This window comes from Tamandua tetradactyla, chromosome X (genome assembly GCF_023851605.1).
Source record: "Tamandua tetradactyla isolate mTamTet1 chromosome X, mTamTet1.pri, whole genome shotgun sequence".
NCBI classification, from domain to species: domain Eukaryota; kingdom Metazoa; phylum Chordata; class Mammalia; order Pilosa; family Myrmecophagidae; genus Tamandua; species Tamandua tetradactyla.
This window is the reverse complement of record NC_135353.1, coordinates 42,114,845-42,135,188: the sequence shown is the minus strand read 5'-3', so window position 1 is coordinate 42,135,188 and position 20,344 is coordinate 42,114,845. Positions and strand designations below refer to the sequence as shown.

Below are 20,344 nucleotides of genomic sequence, written 5' to 3'. Positions count from 1 at the left end.
CTACCCAGCCTCAGCTGTCACAGCCTCTGTCATAGATACGTAACTTTACTTGTGCTATAAACTGCACTAGTAATACCATGTTTACAGGACACGTTCCAACAAAAGGTGGCCTTCCACTCTGCTGAGATAAAACTGTTTTTGTAAACATCATTTTAAATTGGGAATTATTTGTGCCTCCTGGCTTTCTCTCTTTTTGACTAGAAGTAGGCACTGCTTTGTCAGTAAGGTTGTTGTTTCCCTAAGTTCCAACACACCCCTGCAGTTTGTCAGGGTATCAGAAAACTATGCATAAAATGTCCTCAAAGAGCACACGTTCAGATTTGAGGCAGTTTTTTTTAAAGGATGTTATAGAGAGCTGTGACAGTAAAATGCCAGTCTGAAAGGAAGGGTGGGTCTAGAGAAAAGAACAACTAGAGTGGTAATCAAAGTAGAGAAAAAAAGGCAAAGGCAAATATAAAATCAGCTTTACCAGAAGTATGCCTTTATAAACATACAAACACACACGATACCAAGGAGCAAGGAAGACGTGGATGAAGTTGACAGTTACAAATGAAATGAACATTTATGAGGAAGAAACAAGTTAGGTGGAGAAAATCATGGGGACAGACATCCTATTTTCACTTTACTCCTTCGTTTACCCTTACTGCTACTTGGAAATTTTTACTATTAGTATGCAAACATATTTCCAAAGATGTTTCATGTAGATAAAATGTAATACAAAGTTAAAACTGGAAATCTGTTGAGCTGAATTTAACTGTATCTGAGGATGCCTCCGAAGATAAATATGTATATAAAGGAACAGTCATGCTCAGGGATAACTGTGGCATGAGAGCCTTTTATAAGTGATCATGCTTATGTCCAGAAGAAAAACAGCACCTTAGTGAATTGGGTTTAACTAATGTGAAAGAGTAAGGAAACAGAAAAACTCCCCCTGCCCTCTCCAACTGTTTTGTACCTATGAATTATCTGTATAAAGAAGGATGAGAGAAAAATGGCTGTAACTATCATTTCAATCTCAACAAAATTTTCACATATATTTAATGATTACTACACACAGACTAAAATGAAAGAATAAATTTGCAGCATACAGAATAATATGTTGCAGCATACAAAATAACTTCTTTTTAAAGCATGGAAAAAAATAATAAGCATGGTTTTTCCCTTTCATCAATTGTAAATTGAACCTTTTGATGACTTAAAAAAAAAAAAAGCCACTGTTCACTGTTTCTCCTAATCAATGTTCAAACTGATCACAGAGATAAATTTAATGCCTCTGACATAGCTCTCAGTATCTGAAACACAGCTGGTAATAAAGAAAAATACCTAGTTGCTTGGTTAAAACAAAGGATGGATGCAGCCTTCAGCAAGACCACAATCTAGGAAAGAACATATGTAGCGAGCAATAAAACCTTATACATACCCATCTATACATGGAAATCAATGACAAGGACTCTATTGGCAAGCCCACATGCCCACAGGTAAAAAATGGAAAGGCACTGAGAAAGAAATTTAATCAAATCCTCCCTACCTCAACACATATTACTGCCATCTAAGATTATACCTCAACATGGCAATATATTCCTAAATTAATCAATCTTAGCTTAGGAGGTGAGTTTCCAAGTATGGACTGAAGAAAGTAGGCTTACATCAAGAGTTGCAAAATCGATGGTCTACAAGGGCAAGGTAGGTGATGGAAACTAAAGAACTGGGCTGGGTGGAAACTGATTGTGTGGTGAACTGTTAAAAAAAAAAAAAAGTCCCAGGCCCTATCTAAGGGGGGCCAGCACCTAGGCAAATCTAGCTGATTGCTGTCATACAGGCATCAAGATACAACAATGCTGACTGCTCTAATACTTTAAGAGAAACTGAAATTTGGACTTTGTCAACTACAGATTTTTAAAGGTAACCAATTTTTTAAAAAAATGTTTAAATACTGTACAAGGCCGACAAGCTACACCAAACAAGCCACACTCCACCCTAGGGCTGAAAACCTTGGGTTTTGAGGATTACTTAGGTTACACATATGACGATGAAGGTGAACGATAAAATGTCAAATACATTTAGCCTGGGTGGAATGGAGTGTTAGAATAGGAATGTAGAATACTATAAATATGGATGGGTAGGTCAGAGCTTAACAGTTTATGTTCTTTGAAATCAAAGTCTTAGGTCTAAAATCAGAAAAAGCAAAGTGACAGAACTCAAAATATGAGAGCAAATCTCAGCTTTGCAGTTCTGGTTCATAGACGGACTCTCAAAATCTGTTGTACTCAGCTTTCATGAATTGAGGACCCACGCACGAAATAAAAATTGAGAAGGCACAGGATGGTTCTAAGAGGACAATTTTAATAGGCAGGAATTCTTAAAGAAGAGTAAAGCAGGGGAAAAGGTTAAAGGCAAAATAACTAGTAGTGTGCAAGAGACCAAATCAAAGAGGGATAAGACGAGTCTGGACAAAGACTTTACAGGTAACAGAAGATACAGACGACAAGGAGAAAGGGTTTTGCAACTAAAAATATAAGACAGGAAAAGAAGACAGAAGACTATGGAAGGAATTTAATCTGGGTCACATTTATATACTGTATTTTCTTAATTCTCATGTAATCATTTTAATGCTTCTGAAATAAAGGCAACTCTTACAAATCAATGTCATTTCTCTATTATCTCCCTCAAAAAATTGTTCTAGAAACCAATGAATATTATAATTAATGACATCTTTGAATCATGAAAATGTGACATATGTGGTAGCTCTCCTTTCAGCATAAAGAAAAATAAATAAGAGAAAAAAGGGGACAACAGATTTAGAAGTAGCTACAGGTAGATAGATGGTGCCAATCAGAAATGATGAGATCTCAAAAGGAAAAGGAAAAAGCAAAATGTTTGACCAACTCTAAAATGTATCCAGATAGAAGAAAACAGCCAGAAAATAGCCCGAAAAAGGAAAAAATCAAGCAGAGCCTAACAAATTTAATAATCTACCCAAGAAGGAAGTATAGAACATGGTCATCAGCAAAAAATTTAACTGGGAATACCAAAACTAAATGTTCCTTAAAAGGATATTTGAACCTAGAAACACTGCCACAAACTTTTAACAAGCAAAAGACAATAAAGCAGAAAAAGAACACTGGTAATCAGGAAGTAACCTATCTGGCAATCCCAAATGCCTACCTTGTAGCCAAAATAAATATGGCAAGGTCCATACTCTAAAGCTCATACTCTTATACAGACTTGGCTCTCAAACATTTCTCATTCTTAATTTAAACAACTGTAATAATCTTGGTATTGATCTAGTTTCATAAAAGATTGGGGGAGGTATAGACAGCAAGTATACTTGATATTAAGAAGCCATAACTGACACAGACCATGAGAGAAAAAATAGGCTATCAAAAAGCAGAGTCAATAACTTCAAATACGGCCATCTAAAATCATTAAATGTAGGGGGCAAGTGGGTCCTACATACCTGAGGCATCACCAGTGCTCAGAAGTATATTAGGTTTTGAACACTCTGCCTCCTAAATGGATATACATTTATTTAAGATGGCTAAAAAAACTTTTAAATAAAATACTATTTTGATATTTTTTAAGAGGCAGGGTTCTTTTATCTGAACACCTCACATAAGGCATAAGTGTATTATCTTAAAAATAAAGTCACATATTTATATTTTAGAACCAAAAGCAGAGACTGTAATTTTTGGTTCTGCAAAATATGGGCAGTGGGAGAAAAAGGGACAAAAATTTAAACAAAAATCTTTGGGTAATATATCTGCATGAGAAGGCGAAAAGAACAAAAGAACTGAAGGGTAAGAAGATCTAGGTTTGAGGTTATCTCTGTTGGGTAATAGCTCTGCAACTTGTTAACTTAGCCTCTCAGAGTCTGAGTTTCTTCATCTATAAGACACAGATATTACCACCACATATAGGATTACACAGGCACTTAAAAAAAGCAATTAATTATCCAGAGAAGATAGGAATGAGCAGTAAAGAGAAAGTTAGATGTCTATAAATACATCTTAGTGCTAAAAAAGAAATGTGTTAAAATCAGCAAGTTTAAAAGGAAAACATAATAACTGAAGTGAATCTTGTTTTGCATTGTAGTTGTATCTTATAAAAATGGATCTAGTTTCTTCAATATTATCAGATCTTACTATATGTTTCTATCTTTAAATGAAAAGCAGGTGAGAGAACACTCACCATGATTGAAAGTCTTCATTATCTGTGTTTGTCCGAGGACTTATGAGTAGATGACAAATTAAGGGAAAACAACTTTGGAAAAAAAACTATCTCAACTTTTAGTACAATACTTCAGCTTTCAGTCTAATTGGTTCTAACCAGACGAAGCTTCAAACTTTACCAGCTCTGCTTGTCTGCCACACTATTTTGTCCTTTTATCCCCCATGTCCCCAGCTCAAGGGACTCTCTGTTCCCTTTCTTCCACTGGGTGATAATACATTCAGATGGACTCAATATCTCTTGGTAGCATAAAAGAGCCTCAGTTACCACAGAAGTTTAAAAAAAAAAAAACCACTAGGTCTCTCATTTCCAGATTTTGTACACTTGAGAGGGTTAACTGGAGAGACCATTTATAAGCTAATAAGCACTTAAGCATTTAGACCCACACTAGAGTAAAATTCTAAAACATTATCTGTATCAAAGCTTTCCATACATTGATTGAAAACACCATAAAGATGAAAAGGATATTGTTTCTTTTCCTCCTTTCCTCCTGAACTGTCCCGTTTCTCTTTCTTTTCTATTTTTTCTTTATCATGTCTGGATTCCTATAAGGAATGGTGGAATTAGTAGGGAAAGGGAAAACCAAATACAAAAATCAGCTCAAAAAACAAAACAAAACATTTAAACACCCACCAGTTATAAAAATGAAACTTATTTACTATGGCACTAAAAGCATAAACTACACAAGAAAAAATAGACAAACTGGATTTCATCAAAAGTAAAAACTTTCATGCAGAGGACACTATCAAGAAAGAGAAAAGATGGTCTACAGAATCCACAAATCATATACCCAATAAACATCTAGTATCCAGAATATATAAAAAACTCTTACAACTCGACAACAAAAAGACACACAACCCAATTAATAAATAGGCAAAAGACTCGAAAAAATTTCTCTCTCAAGAAAATATATAAATGACCAACAAGCACATGAAGAGATATTTAACATCATTAGTCATTAAGAAAATGCAAATCAAAACCATAAGGAGATGTGGTTCACACCCACTAGAATGGCTATAATGATAAAAAAAAAATAAGTGTTGACAATGATGTGGAGAATCTGCCACCCTCTTACACTGCTGGTAGAAATGTAAAACGGTAGAGCCGCTGTGGAAACAGTTTGGCAGTTCTTCAAAAAGCTAAACACAAAATTACAATATGGCTCCAGCAATTGCACTCCTAGGTATATACCCCAAAGAACTGAAAACTGGGACTCAAACAGACATTTGTACACCAATATTCAGAACAGTATTAGTCTCAATTAGTCCAAAGATAGAAACAACTCTAATGTCCATTAACAGATGAATGGATGGAAAAGGTTTATAGTATGTCCATACAATGGAATATTATTCAGCCATAAAAAGGAATGATGTATTAATACATGCTACAAATGGTTGAACCTGGAAGATATACTAAGTGAAAGAATCAGATACAAAAGGCTATATATTGCATGAGTCCATTTAAATGAAATATCTTGAACAGGTAAATCTAGAGAGATAGAAGCAGATTAGTGGTTGCCAGAGGCTGGGGGAAGGGAAGAATAGGGAGTGACTGCTAATGAGTACAAGGCTTCCCTTTGGTGTGATGAAATGTTCTAGAACTACACAGAAGTGATGGTTGCACAACATTGTGAATGTACTAATTCCACCTTACACATTTAAAATGGTTAACTTTGTATGAATTTTACCTAAATTAAAAAATGTATTTAAAAGGATCAGCCTCATATAGAAATTTTAAAACTTTCACCTCATGATTTTCTAAAACTGCTTTTATAAATTATGAATACGTATTATAATGCTCGTAAATACTACACATTTACACTTCAGTAATAACTCGTTTACTTTATGGCAGATGTATGAGATTTATTTAGAATATTATCCAAGTAACATATCAAACACCATTAGTATCTAAGATAATGCATCCTATATTATTTTTAAAATCAAATACAAGTTGAAATGTTTATTAAGAGAAATGTTATAAAACATGTTTTAAATAACAATCAATGAAGATTTTATTACATTGTGATGGTCAAGAATACACGTGACCAAATTTTGAAGAGAAACCAAAGCAAAGAAAAACTGCTGGTAGAGGAAAATAAAAACTACAAAAGGCTGAAACTCAATAGATGGAAGTAGGTTGGAGTGGAATGGAGAAGGGATTTCAAAGGTAGACTAACTCTACCCCTCAGTAATTTGGGACTGAATTGCTTTAGATCCTCCAAAGATAACCTACCTTCTCTAATGCTTTCTCTTCACACCCCTGAATAATTAACAAGAGTATTTAAGAAAAAACTGAAGATCCACTAAATTTTCAAAGGGTTAATTTTTTTTTTAAAGTACATTTTAAAGAAAAAGTATACTCCAAAGGTGCAGTGTACCTTTTTTTGGTTTGTTTTACCTAATTTACCTTTTTGCCACCAGATGAGATTTTATCCATCTTTTCAGATTTAAATGAATCGCCGCTTTTTTCTTTGCCTGAAGATTTTGACTTATTTTTTTCCTTGTCTTTCTCATTTGCATAAGGAGACTCACATGGACTTTCACTTTTGTGTTTTGAAACCCCCACTAAAATTACAAAAGAGAATCATGAACGCCTTTTCCGATTCAATTTGATAATTGCTTCAAAGGTATTAATAAATTTACCTACTTGTTCCATTTTCCTCTTTACGCCTCTTGTTTAATTCTGGTGGCACTTCACGGTCATTGTTTGAATGATCCTAGAACCAAGAATTGTGAACTACATTGATCAAGGGTTTATGTTTTTGCTTTAAAGTATTACTTATATACAAGAAGGGCACAGCTAACTAGCACTGGAAAATATTTGCAGTAGTTTCACATACTTGGTAAAATGGCATGAATGATAGAGCTAGGAAAGTTTACTAAATTGAAGATTCTTATTATTGTAGAAGATGCAAACACATTTTAGGGCTAAAATACCAATTAAAACAGTAAATAATAGACTGCTATGGAATAAAACAATATTAAAAATTAAAAGCAACACACATGCTATTGTATATAATGAGCTTTCCAAACTAGTTTTTGAAAAATTACAAACCCTTTTCCGCTCTTTCCTGTCCTTTTCATCTTTTTTTTCTCTCTCTCTTGATCTTTCCCTCGACTTGTCCAAATCTTTCTTGTCCATTTCTTTCTCCTTACTCTTGGACAGTGGTGGAGGAGTATGATTAATGTAGAGCTGTTAAATTAAGGCAATATTACTAAAGATTATTAGTTTTCCAGTATTGGCATTATTTGTTTGTTTGTCTATTTAATGAAAGGCAACTGGCTCTTAGACACAAAGTCAAAACTGCTCAGCTGTTGGGTTACACGAAGTAGAAGAAAAGGCTGTGGCACAAATTATGAAAAGGCTTCAACTCTTGGTCTTTTAAAAATTGTCATTTACGCTCAATCAGTTCAAGACTGCTTCAACTGAGACTCAGTAAATTCACAGGCTAGAGTTCTCTTAATAGCTATTGTGAAAATCTATAACCTCCATTACAAGAGTACATATGTAAAAAATAGTGACAAAATTTCTCTATTGTAAAAAAAGGTATTAACTTCTATACAATCATGGAAAATTTAAACAGTTTTGCCATCTACCGATAGGCAACCACTGGTGACAGTGAGCAAAAGTATAACACAGGGCTTAGCCATGACTTTACTATAAAGTCTTATCTGCCTCAGTTTAAACCATGCATATATAGATTTCCCTAAATTATTTTTACAAATGTAAAGGTGGCATATTGCCTACTTCTGAAAGCACTCTAATTTCTATCAAATAGTCACGATTGGCTGAGATTTGTTTTATTGTTTCTAAATAGTTCAGAAAACCATCAAGTCAGCTGTGGAAGATGAAACAACTCAAAGACTGAAAACAATAAAATAATGTTCTCCTTTTACCTAGTCTCTTTTTGCCAAAAAGTTCATATGCAAAAAACAAAAACAAAAACAAAACCAGCCAGAAATGATGGAGCCTGGATATTCTAACTCTGAATAATTAAGAAATGACCCTATTTATGCAAGTTGCAAAACTGAAAATTCACTATAAAAGAAAGTAAGAAGTAACTGGATACCTAACCTTACAGGATTTACAACTGTACTACAAAGTTATGTTTAAGACATTTAAAGTATTAGGCATATACTGAATATAACTCATTACATAACTACACAATTCTAGATATACCTTAGGAATGAATAGAATAGTGAGTCAAAAGTCAAATATTTGTACACGAAGAAATCATGTAGTATTCAAAGGAATACATGAAAAAAAGAAGATCATCAGTTTGAGAATTAAGTAACACTTATTTTTTAATACCACCAAACATTTTCAATTCAGTTGGCTTAGAAATACTACCATAGCAATGCAGAAGTAGATCTTTAAAATGTCAATGTTTAAAAGTTGATCAACTGAAATAGACAAAATGTTTATTAATCACAAAGAGCAAGAGAATGAGAAACAGTCATAAAAGTACTTGCCCAAAAGGTACTCTTGCTGGGTATAATGCCTTAAACAACAGTTAAATATTTTCTAATTTGAGGTTTATTCATATCTTAAGATAATTTTACTTATGAAACTGATAAAACAAATATATTACTGTAATACTCAAAGAAGATTTGCCTATGGGAAGTATTGCTTAATTTCTCCCAATAAAAGAAAAAAGGGTTTATGGTTACAAATAAAAACACACACACATACAAGGCCTCTGTAATAATGAAGTTTTTAACTCTGCTTAACTTGAATTCCGTATTGCAAAAAAAATTGAAAATTTTTTTCTAGGACTTCTGGCATCAATGTCCAAGTATTTCATTCTTGACATAAAGAGTTAAATAACACAATTCATATACAATCAGAAATTCTTAGTTTAGAAATGTCCCCAATTCTATTCCTAGTTTCTCCCTGTGATCACAATACTCTCTTTCACAAAAACATGCAGTCTCTCGGTGCCTACCAAATAAAATGATGCTCCTTAGCAGCCTGAGCATTTTAAGCTTTCCATGATCTTTTCACAATTATATGCTACTACACAGGAACCCAATGCACTCTGTGCTGTGGCCATCACTGCTTCCTAGCACCTGCTCCTTTCCACAAGTCCTCTTCACCTGAAATGGTCACTTATATCTACATTATTCTCTTTAAATTCTACTTTGCCTGTTGATTGCTCAACAGCCATCAGCACTAGAACTCTCAACTCTCTTTCCTGTGAGCTTTTATTATTTAATATTTACCCTTTAAAAAAAAACTCTTCAGACAGGTATTCCTTATTAATTTCAGGTCTTTTTTTTTTTTTTATCCATAACATGGTTTCCAATATGGTAGTGAAACTACACTGTCTTTTCTACTTTCATACCTTTCTCAGTGTCTTGTATAAATAGTGGGTACTCAACACATGTTTGCCAAATAAATGATTCATTAAATTCATCTGTATGTAGCATTACTGGATTTTGTTCTTGACTTGCTTTTATTCCTGGCACTGGGATTAAGGTCCAAAGAAGAATCTGGCCAATTTCCAAATTTTATTTAAGAGAAACCGCCACATTGACTTTTTTTTGGCTATAATGTATAAAACAAGCCTCACTTTTAGGCTTAGGTTTAGTTGTAAATCCTTATTTTAAAATGGTGATTGGAATTAAAAGCTGAATTGTCATGAACTTTTTATTGCTGCCCTCCTAAATTACAGAGATGTGTGGTTAGAAGAGCATGCTTTTAATATTTTCTTCATCAAATATAGCTGCTAGGATTGCTAGGTCAAATCTTAACAAAAACTGGAAATATGCCAATTGTAAGTTGAAGGTGGAGAGTGAATTGACAAAAAAGATTTGGATACTAAGCTAGAACTTCCCTCCTTTAATTAATCTTACTTTGAAAGCTGATTTCAGGTGTTTTTTGCTTTTTTTTTTACCATGGATCAGTATGTGAAAGTACTAAATAATTTAATAAAAGTGAAAGCCTAGGGACAAACTATAAAGCAGGAGAAGAATTTTATATGTACAAGTGACAAAATAATATGAAAAATTTGATATAAATTTTCTAATCTTCTAGAAAGTAAAAGCTACCTCAGAAACACTGAGGTTATAGATAATCAATTTTAGAGATCACAGACCAGTAAAAGAATTTTCACGTCAAAAGGCATTCACATGCTATTAAAAACTTTCTCAGACATATAAAAATGCAATGTCAACTAGTATGCAAACCATTACTTTGGATGCTTTACCAAAGTCCAAATTTCAAATTAACAAATTACAAATATTTATTGAACACCTAGTGATATTGCCAGGCACTGCGTTAAGCACTAAGGAATTGAAAATTGGCATGAGTCACATACTTCTTAGAAGTACATTCATTCAAAATTTTCTGGTTAGATGCAAAATAAATCTATTAAGTATTCTTAGATTCCCAGAAAATTACTATTTTTCTTAAAAAGGGGGTCAGGAGATTGATTTAAATCATTATAATTTTAAAAATAAGACAAATAACACTAATGTTGAAATGTGTGCTAAACGAAACTTTTAGTCCCTCTTTAATACTAACTGTATGCCATTGGTAAAGTCTCAAGGACTCTTTTAGTCCATTATTTGTTGAAAGGATCAACTGCCCTATATATTCACAGTGTTGCTATGAGTACCAAGTGTGATATTACTTTTTTTTACCTGTACTTATTTTATTTTCAAGTCTTTCATAGCAGTGAGGTATCATGATCTTCAAAACTGATTGGAAAATCCAGTTAACTTTAACAGCAGGTTTCAAACTGCTTCAAAGTATGTCTCAGGAAATAAATACTCACAAGTTAACAATGTTAACCCATGAATTTCAACCAGTCCACACAAGCCACTGAAGGTTATGAATGACATACACCATCCCAAACTGGTTATAAAAACTTACTATATTGCAATGTAGATTTAATTTAGCCAATAAAAACTTTTACTTCAAAAGAAAGCGCTCAAAGGACAGCTGAAATTTTTGTTGATCAATATAGCATTTTTAAAACAATGCTACAACTTTGGGTTAAAAATGAGTGCTTATTTGCTGGATATCCACACACATTTCATTATAAAGCTATATAAATCTAAAAGCAGTTAGTAATGTCAACTGGCACTGTTTCAAATTTTTATTTTGTATTGGTCCACCAGATATAAGAGGAGGCAAAGTAGAAAAGTAGAAAATCAAAGTAAAGGAGGGTACAAATTTTATATAAAAAAATAAAATAACATGAACAATGGACAATTCAACTACAATACTGAAATGATCTCTGCAATAAAATTCACAAACAGCACATTACTTTTAGCAGCCAAATATTCAGGAAAGTAGAGTAATAGGTAAGAATTAATACTGACATGTAAACACAACCATCAAGTTGAGTATTTCTTTGCAGGGGAATAATTATTTTACATTAATTTTATTTCCTGATATAATGATACAACTGCTAAAAAATTTTATGGACTGAGATGGGCTCAGTTTTTAGAACAGGTATGTGAAATCATACAATTTACCATTCGATCTTTTGGGTTATTTAAAAACAATCAGAAAATAGCCTGGCAGATTTGTTTTAAATTAGCACGTTCCCAAAAACAAACCAATACCTCCTTTCCCAAACCTTAAACTTATGTCCATATTTTGAAGCATAAAAAGAGACTGCATAGCACAGCAAAGCACAGAGAAATTGTAAGAAATGTTGCCACATTACACACATTTTATAACAATCTCATTAAAAAGAACCATTGTTATTCGTTGTTTCAGTTTGTGATTGGTATTTTTTAAAGGTTATTCTAAGTAAGCAGAATACTTTTCCCCATACATCCTAGCTTATTAAATTCACTGGGATTAGGGTATCTACTAAATAATGATATAAAGGATTTTTTGGTTCACTTAGGCATGATGATTTTAAAAGACTCAAACCTTTGCTGAAGACTCCTTGAGTTCGATGAGACTGTCCTGTAGAAAATGAATGGAGATGACAGGTGAGCTGGCATAGTTCTCAGAACCCAGAGGAACTTTGGGAAGTATGGCTGTAACCTGGAAATAAACCAGCTACTTCTTGTGAGGATAAATCTCATGATGTCATTTCACATGAATATCAACAATAAAAACAAAAGCAAATCCACATAATGGAATTGTAATGCTAAAAAATTAAATTGTACATTCTCAATGTAACAAACGAAAATCTTACTCTCTGCTCAGAAATAAAAATATGTCAATGCCACATTTTTCATAGCTCTGTACTTAAGTTAGAGGCAATGTTAAAAGGCTTAAGAAAGCAAAACATTTTTTCTCCACAAAAAGTTTAAAATAGTGGAGGTCACTGTGGAAAAACAACATTGTTTTGTATTTTCAAAGTTTTTCTTTAATTGGGAGGTTTCAAATTTCAATTTACTTGTGACCCTAATGTAAATATATACATATTTTATCCTAGCTGGAAAACTTAGTGGCATTAAATTAACAAAAAACCAAAATATAAAAAAGTAATCACAATTTTTGCAAAGTGCCTGTGATGGTAAATCTCACACCTTCCATATTAAAAAAAGGCATTTAAATAAAAGAAATCAGTTACGGTATTCCACCACAGTGTTCTTGATGAAGAATTAGTAACTTACAGTTTTAAAAGTTCAACGTACTGTAAATTCATAGATTCCATGAAATTAGATGACTTTAGAATTAAAATTAAATATGGAGCAAGGAATGGCTACCCTGAGTCTTCAAGAAGGCTACACCCACGATTTTGTGCTGCAGTTGAATGCCTGGGGTTTCTCTTTGCTGGGTGGTAGGACTGGATGCCACATCTGCTCTTATCGTAACGCAAGGTTCAACTTGTTGGGAACCCAATGGGTATAAACAAACCTCCAAGGGAAGATACAACAGAAGCTGCATGCTCACTGAATATACACAACTACAGGAGAACTGATCACCAAGGAGACTTTAAAATGGAACTCCTTTCAAGACTCCTTCTTAGAAGGCACACATCGGTATGATGCTCATCAAGAAGCTTCATGAATTCAGAGGTATCTTGTTAATCTTGTATCATCCAAGAAGTCTTCAATGCTATATATTCTTCAATATATATGCAGAAAAATAGGCTTCATTCTGCTGAAAAGATTCATTTGCTTGTAGCTACCATTGCACTCCAAAAAAGCCTGCTTAAAGCAGTGAGGCACTTCTGGGTAAAATTTCTCTTGTATTTTGAAACACTATTTACACAAAATTAGTGCTAGGTCCTTGAAGTTTTATTATTTTTATAATAAAAATACTCAATAGGAAAAATATCAGTCCACCATTATAGAAAAAATTCATTTTCTAATGCAATATGAAACCTCCAGTGGCTCCAGTGAATACTTGGCACAAGACTTGAAGGAAGTCAGGACACTGGTATTCCAAACAGATGAGCCTAATATGGACGCTGCCTTCCTCAGGCTATACTAACCTTTACTGTTGAGGAATGTGATGGAGAAGGGTGAGTATCAATTTTGCGGCGTTTTTGTTCTGTTAGGACAAAATGAAATAGTCAGAATAAGGCATAATTGCACTTCCCACTGCTTCAAAACATTTAAAGGTAAACAAATATAAAGAAAGGTAAACTTGCCCCTTTCAGGTTCTGCAATGTCTGATCGGGGAACAGGTGACTTCAAGGACCCAGAAACTGTGGTTTTTTCTCCTCCTTTAACATTTTCCTTGGATTTCATATCCTTTGCTATATCTCTTTCTCTGGATGGCTCCTTCTCTCTTTCCTTTTCTTGAGTTGATTTTGATTCTACATTGGGAACAGCGGCGGTCTTGAATTTTTCATCTTTAGCTTTTTCTTCCTTCTTGAATTTTTCTTTCTCTTTGTCAGACTTGGGTGTTTTTTCCTTGGTCTCTCTTGCTTTTTCATCTTTATTTGGCCGCTCTTCTTTTGGTTTTTCTTTACCATCTTTACCAAGTACCCTGGCCTCTGGAGTAGTAGCTGGAGTCTTTTCTTTTTTCTCTTTTTCTTTCTCTTTCCCTTTTTCTTTTTCATTTTCTTTAACAGCTTTGCTACTTGAGAACAAAACATGAAATTTTAAGACAAATGATCATAAAGTATTTTTCATGTTTAAAATCATAAAGGATTTCTTACCAACTTAAAAAATCCTAGAACTAAGGGTAGCCCTTTGAAAACTAAAGGAAACTTTAAGAGAAGGAAAAATGAAGTTCTTCTTTATTCAGTAACTAATAAAACAAATTCATAAATAGCAAATTTCAAAGAATGATAAAGAGTCATAACCTTTAGGGATAACAAGGTAACAACCAAAAACATATCCCACAAAACAACCAAAGGTGTCACTTTCAGGAAATGGATTATTTGGCTGGATGGATCATGGTCTAATTTAGTGTGGGCTTATCTTTATTGAGATAGTCCAAAGCAATCACTCAACCCTAAAAATATATTTTTATCCTTTATCAGCTATCGTCCACTGTATATCCCAGCAGGGCAAATGAAATAAGTCTCAATATTATACAAATTTAATTAGGATGTTAAATGCATCATCAAAATAGGGGCACACACAAAATTTCAAAGTCAAGATAAATGACTTTTATATGACTTAACTACCACTCCTTTCCATTCGTGGCTAATGAAATTAATTGCATAAGAATTTAGGATTTTAGTATATAGCACAGTGTTCTTACCTGTTAGAGCCACTATTTCCATTGCTTGAATTCCCTTTTGGTGTGGCATTAGAAGCTTTATTAACTGCTTTCACACCACACTGAGGTCTCTCCCTTGATTTATCTGAAATAAAGGTAAGGTTTTATTCAACAGGCATTAAACATAAATAAATTACAATTTCATAGCAAATGATTAGAGATTAATTAGAAACAATAGGCTGATTACTTCAATAGTTCAATACTCTTTCCCACAGAATAAAAATACACTAAACCAGCATTTTACTTGTCATCATACAAAATATTTCAGTTTTTTGAAGCAAAGTGTATTAATTATAAGTTTCTACAAATAATCATACCATTCTCCTCAGTACTGCTTTCGTCCGACTTAGATGAACTTCCTAATGATGATGAAGAATGCCCACAACCAGGCCCATTTTGTACACTGGCAACTGCATTCCTCGGAGGGGGGTCTTTGTTATGAAACTCATTTTCGGGGATCATGTATGGCTTTCTACTTTTCAACTGCCCAGAGTAGCTGAAAGTCGCACAAAGTGTTTAAATATACAAACGCAAATCAAAAAGTACAAATATGGACTTCAAAAGAATAAAATTAGCAAGTTATTCACACCGCTACTTGGTTCTAGAGAAAAAAATTATTAATTTTTTCGGTAAATTCTTGTAAGTTTGCATAGAGAGCCCTAGATACTTTCTTGAATAAAAATTTCAATGTAAACTTATACCTAGGCTGACTTTTTCCTTTTTTGCTATTAAAGATCTGACAACTCAACTGAAGGTAAAATTAGGTTTCCTCCCTACCAAAACATATATATGAATTTTGAAACTATCATCCAGTATAGACCGGAATTTGATAATCAGAAGAGATAACTCTCACCAGCCTGTGGGAACATGATCGCATTATCTCCCATAATCTCCTAAAGTAAAACAGAAGATAAACTTCAACACTGTAAAACATTTTAAAGTCTTCAGAATCCTTTTGTTGACTAGTCTCATAAATCACATTAAAGTAAGATTGTGTTACCCCATAGCCAATGCATATAGATCAGGCCTCTTCTCTTTTTCTTCTTGGCAGATTTTATGCACTCTTCTTTCCAAAGCCTGACCCAAATTCAAAACTTTGGGGTACCAAGGAAGTATTTTTGTTAGCACAATCAAGATATTCCTGATGTGAGTATATTCGCCCGTTTCAAGGCAATGTACTGATGCCTAAAACAAAAATTTTAAGATCCATATTATAATGGTATAAGTAGGAAGGGAAAAAAACCTAACACTGACTTAATTCTTTTTATTTTACCTTTGTTAGTTTGTAATGCCATTTATGTACAACATGTCGAAAATTTTCGTAGTCTAACTGATCAGCTTTATTTCCACCATCAAATCCAGTTGCACGTAATATGGTAAGGAATCCTGGATAGTTTCCACATTCCTACAAAAGTGAATGTTTGTCACTTTAAAAGAAAAATTCTGCAACCCTGAAACAGCAGAAGCTGAAATTTAAGTAGACTAGATTAATGGTTCTGTATGGAACATGTATTTGGATGTTAGGTAGTTTTTACATAAAGGTTCAGCTTATTCAATGATATCAATCTGGAATATCAGTTTCAGGTAAGATTGAAAAAAAAGCACAGGAATTTTTAATAGTGAATGAATTGTGCACGTAAACACTATTTTATAACTTAAACTCAGCTTCCTTTTTAAAAACATTATAATGAAACATATATATAAAAAATTGATTCCCAGTGTCTGCCCATGCAAAAAAGAAAAAAATATATATATATACAAAAAAGCAATAAATTTCAAAGTACATTCCAACAAGTAGTTATAGAACAGATTTCAGAGTTTGGTATGGGTTACTGTTCCACATTTTAGGTTTTTACTTCTAGCTGCTCTAAGACTGGAGACTAAAAGAAATATTGACATAATGATTCAGTCATCATTCTCATTTGTTACATCATATCTTCTCTGTCATAACTCCTCCTCTCCTTTGATTCTTCTCCCAACTTTAGGGGCATTTGGGCTATGCCCTTTCTAACTTTTTTGGGTTGGAAAGGGGTGTTGACAATATGGAATAGGGGGATGTAACTAGATGATGTTCTAGTTACCCTCTGGGTTTCAGGACTTATATGGCCTAGGAACCCATCTGGAGGTTGTAAGTTTCTGGAAAGTAATCTTAGTATGTGAAACTTCCGTAGACTCTCAGATAGGGCCCTAGGTGTTCTTTAGGGATAACAGAAATGGTTTTGGTTGGGATTTGGCAAAACCATGGTAATTAGCAATATCTAGCTAAAGCTTGCATAAGAGTAGCCTCCAGAATAGCCTCTCAACTCTTTTTGAACTCTTTCGGCCACTGATAAGTTATTTTGTTACATTTCATTTTCCCCTTTTGTTCAGGAAGGTGGTGTTAATCCCCTGGTGCCAGGGCCAGGCTTGTCTCTGGGAATCATGTCCCATATTGCTAGGTAAACTGCACTCCTGGACATCATGTCTCACGTAGGGGGGAGGGTAATGATTTTACTTGTAGAGCTGGGCTTAGAGAGAGAGGCCACATCTGAGCAGCAAAAGAGGTTTCTTGGAAATAATTCTTAGGCATAACTATAGGTAGGCTTGGGTTCTCTCCTACAGAAATAAGCGTCACAAAACCAAGCCACAAGATCAAGGGCTTGGCCTATTGACTTGGGAGTTCCTATTATTTGAGACAGTATCAGGGGTTTCCCCCGTGGTAAAGCTTAATAGTTCCGTATTTTTTCTCCCGTCCCTCAAGGGACTTTGCCAGTACTTTCTAATTAACTGTACAACATATTCTGGGATATATCCAGGTATTACATTATCTGCTTCCCTTTCAAAACTGAACAACCTAGAGATTACTGGAAGTGGTTATTGATTTTATCAATAAATGGAAGTGGCTATTATATTATAAATAAAATGGAAGTATATCTGTTAGTCATACCTTTTCATATGTGGCTCTATCACTGTGCCACCTGGTCACAGTCTCTAACATGCAGCAAAGAAATCGCCCATACCGACTAGCTTCATTTTCAGTACAGCTTGCGACTGTGTAAATTATGTCAGAGAAAACCTACAGGAAAAAATGATTGAAAAATAAGACAAATCAAGGTTAAAATAACTCCAAAAATTAAAACAGTATGTAATAATAAATCATAATAAACTAAACAGGTAAATTTAGTCCAAATTAATTTTCCCCTTTTATAGTCACACTTGTAGAGATATTTGGATATTACAGCTTTTGTAAAGAACTAGCACATTCATAAAACAACCCCCCAAAACTATCATTACTATAACATAATGCCATAACTCCTTTAGCAAAAACTTAGCCATAGATACTACTGAGGTTAGGGGGACAGGAAGCAGATGTGAAGCTGATAGAAATTAGGAATAGGCAGCTGAAATGCTGGAACATGACATTACATTTTTTAAGCCACAAAATACAGTAACTTAAAAAGAAGGAAAAAAAAAGATTCAAAATCTGCTAATATGACCATACTGAATAGCTTCCCTGTTTCTATGTATGTGCAAATAAGCTTTTTGTGTTTTTTTTTGAGGGGGAAAGGGGTTAAGAATGGAGAAGAGAATTCTACCTATTATGACACAACATATAAACCCAAATGTTGAGTTAATATATTAACCTAGAGTGCTTATGTACGAGGCACTATTCAAAGTGCTTTAATGTGTAGTGACTCATTTAATTCTCATAACAATCTTATGAAGAAGGTACTATTATCCCATTTATGTATAAGAAGACTGAGGCACAGAGAGGTTAAATAACTTGTCAGAGATCATTCAGCTAGAAAGTGGTAGAGCAAGGATTCAAGTTTAAGCACTTGGCTCTTGAGTTCATGCTTTTAACCACATACATAGTAGTACCTCTAGAGTTTTGTTTAGCTATTTTTTAGTGAAATTTGTTTTTTAAAGGTTGCAATGAAAAGAACTTACTCGATCATAGCAAAGAAGTGTGGAAAAATTTGGAGTTTTCTGTTGATGTACCAATTCAACAAAACGAGCACAGTAAACAGCATCAATTGCTGAAAAAATACATCGAGGAAATATACACAGCTGTAGAAATTTTGTGATGGTCTCATTTTTGGTAGATTCTAAAAGTAAGGGAAGAATATAATAAGTGGTAAACTTCTTCCTCAAGTGCCTCAAGGCCACTAAACATGACAACATATTAACTTTAGTGAGGCGAATGCTATAAAATCACAAACTTGAGTTTGCACCCAGGTCATACCTGGAATAAGACTTTCATTTTTACTCTGTGATCATTTTTCTATGTATAATTTCTCCAGAAATAGGATTTTATACAGAAGACTTGACTGATAAGCTGCCAATATTATAGTTTTAAGTTAATTAAAATCACCAATCAGTTCCTTCAGTGAACATGTGAACTTGATTCCATATTAATGAATAACCAAAGAATGGGAGAGTGAACAGTGAGTTGAAATACAAACAGAACACACTTCAACCCTCCAAAGTTATAAAGGTTTGCTTTTGTAATTTGGTAGCAGCAGAAATGTAGTAATTCCAAAAACCTACTTGCTAAAAGCCAGTTGTCCTTCTCCAGTTTCAGTCTCTGTAGAACTCGCTGTACATGTTCCATCTGTTTTTTTTCTTCTTCAAGAAGCTTGTCCTGAAGGGCAGTACAGCGCTCCTTCTCTTTTTTCTTTTTATTTGGAGGCTATGAAGCATAAATTAGATACTTTTCTAACTATATGCACATTAAAAAATTAAAAATGTAAAGGGAGATAAATGTTGATACTTCATAACTTCTTCAACATGGATGTGTAAGTCCACTTAGATGTGCTGATTTTACTTCCATTGAACACATCCAAAAAAAAAAGTCATCCAGTCTTCATAACCCATCAAAAATAGGGTACCTTCCCAACACTGGTATGATTAATCATGGAGTCATCGCTGACTCTTCCTTTTCCCTCTTTCATATAACACAACTGTTTAAAAGCCTTATTGTGTATTTTCACTACCTCCACCATAGTCTGTGCTCTCACTAACTTAATTAAAAATTCCCCCCAAAAGCCACCTAGCTGGTCTTTAGCCTAACACTAGACCATCCTCCTATAAAATGCATCCTTAATATTGCTGTCATGAATAGACTTTAAAGTACCCTGTTATTATTATCACTTTCCTGTTCAGAAATCTAAAAAACAGCCCTTAATAATATCAACACTACTTTTCTACCTGGCTTTGAATGTCCTACATAATTTGGCCTCATCCTACCTATTCAGAATCATTACTAATTCCATTGAGTCCAGTAAAACTGGTCTCCTTAAAACTTAGACTACTTCACACCTTTGCTGGAACCTAAGAGTGGCTTTCTTATTTACCTCCATATTTACAAATGGCACATATTTCCAATGGCCTATCTTCAAGGCCTACACAACTCAAGACCTACCTCCTCAATAAATTCTTTTCCTAAAGAATTCTCTTTTTGGGAACTCCTACTGCTCTTACAATT

General features: G+C 33.9%; 1 protein-coding gene across 8 annotated transcripts in view; it reads right to left on the bottom strand.

Annotated features, from left to right (window-relative positions):
* THOC2 (THO complex subunit 2) overlaps positions 1-20,344 on the bottom strand; it is a 147,102-nt gene that overhangs the window by 3,214 nt on the left and 123,544 nt on the right. The window contains exons 24-38 of one of the 8 annotated variants that reach the window (XM_077146477.1): positions 19,408-19,549; positions 18,808-18,965; positions 17,804-17,932; positions 16,151-16,282; positions 15,878-16,062; positions 15,195-15,373; positions 14,860-14,962; positions 13,796-14,229; positions 13,637-13,695; positions 12,118-12,249; positions 7,282-7,419; positions 6,874-6,943; positions 6,634-6,791; positions 4,696-4,772; positions 4,189-4,234 (exon numbers count right to left, since the gene is read on the bottom strand). In XM_077146477.1, coding sequence (XP_077002592.1) covers positions 4,207-4,234; positions 4,696-4,772; positions 6,634-6,791; positions 6,874-6,943; positions 7,282-7,419; positions 12,118-12,249; positions 13,637-13,695; positions 13,796-14,229; positions 14,860-14,962; positions 15,195-15,373; positions 15,878-16,062; positions 16,151-16,282; positions 17,804-17,932; positions 18,808-18,965; positions 19,408-19,549 — 2,124 coding nt within the window. In that variant the 3' untranslated portion in view covers positions 4,189-4,206. Of the gene's footprint in view, positions 1-4,188; positions 4,235-4,695; positions 4,773-6,633; positions 6,792-6,873; positions 6,944-7,281; positions 7,420-12,117; positions 12,250-12,905; positions 13,696-13,795; positions 14,230-14,859; positions 14,963-15,194; positions 15,374-15,877; positions 16,063-16,150; positions 16,283-17,803; positions 17,933-18,807; positions 18,966-19,407; positions 19,550-20,344 lie in introns of those variants that run through there. The other 7 variants (XM_077146479.1, XM_077146480.1, XM_077146481.1 and 4 more) reach the window with 7 other exon arrangements.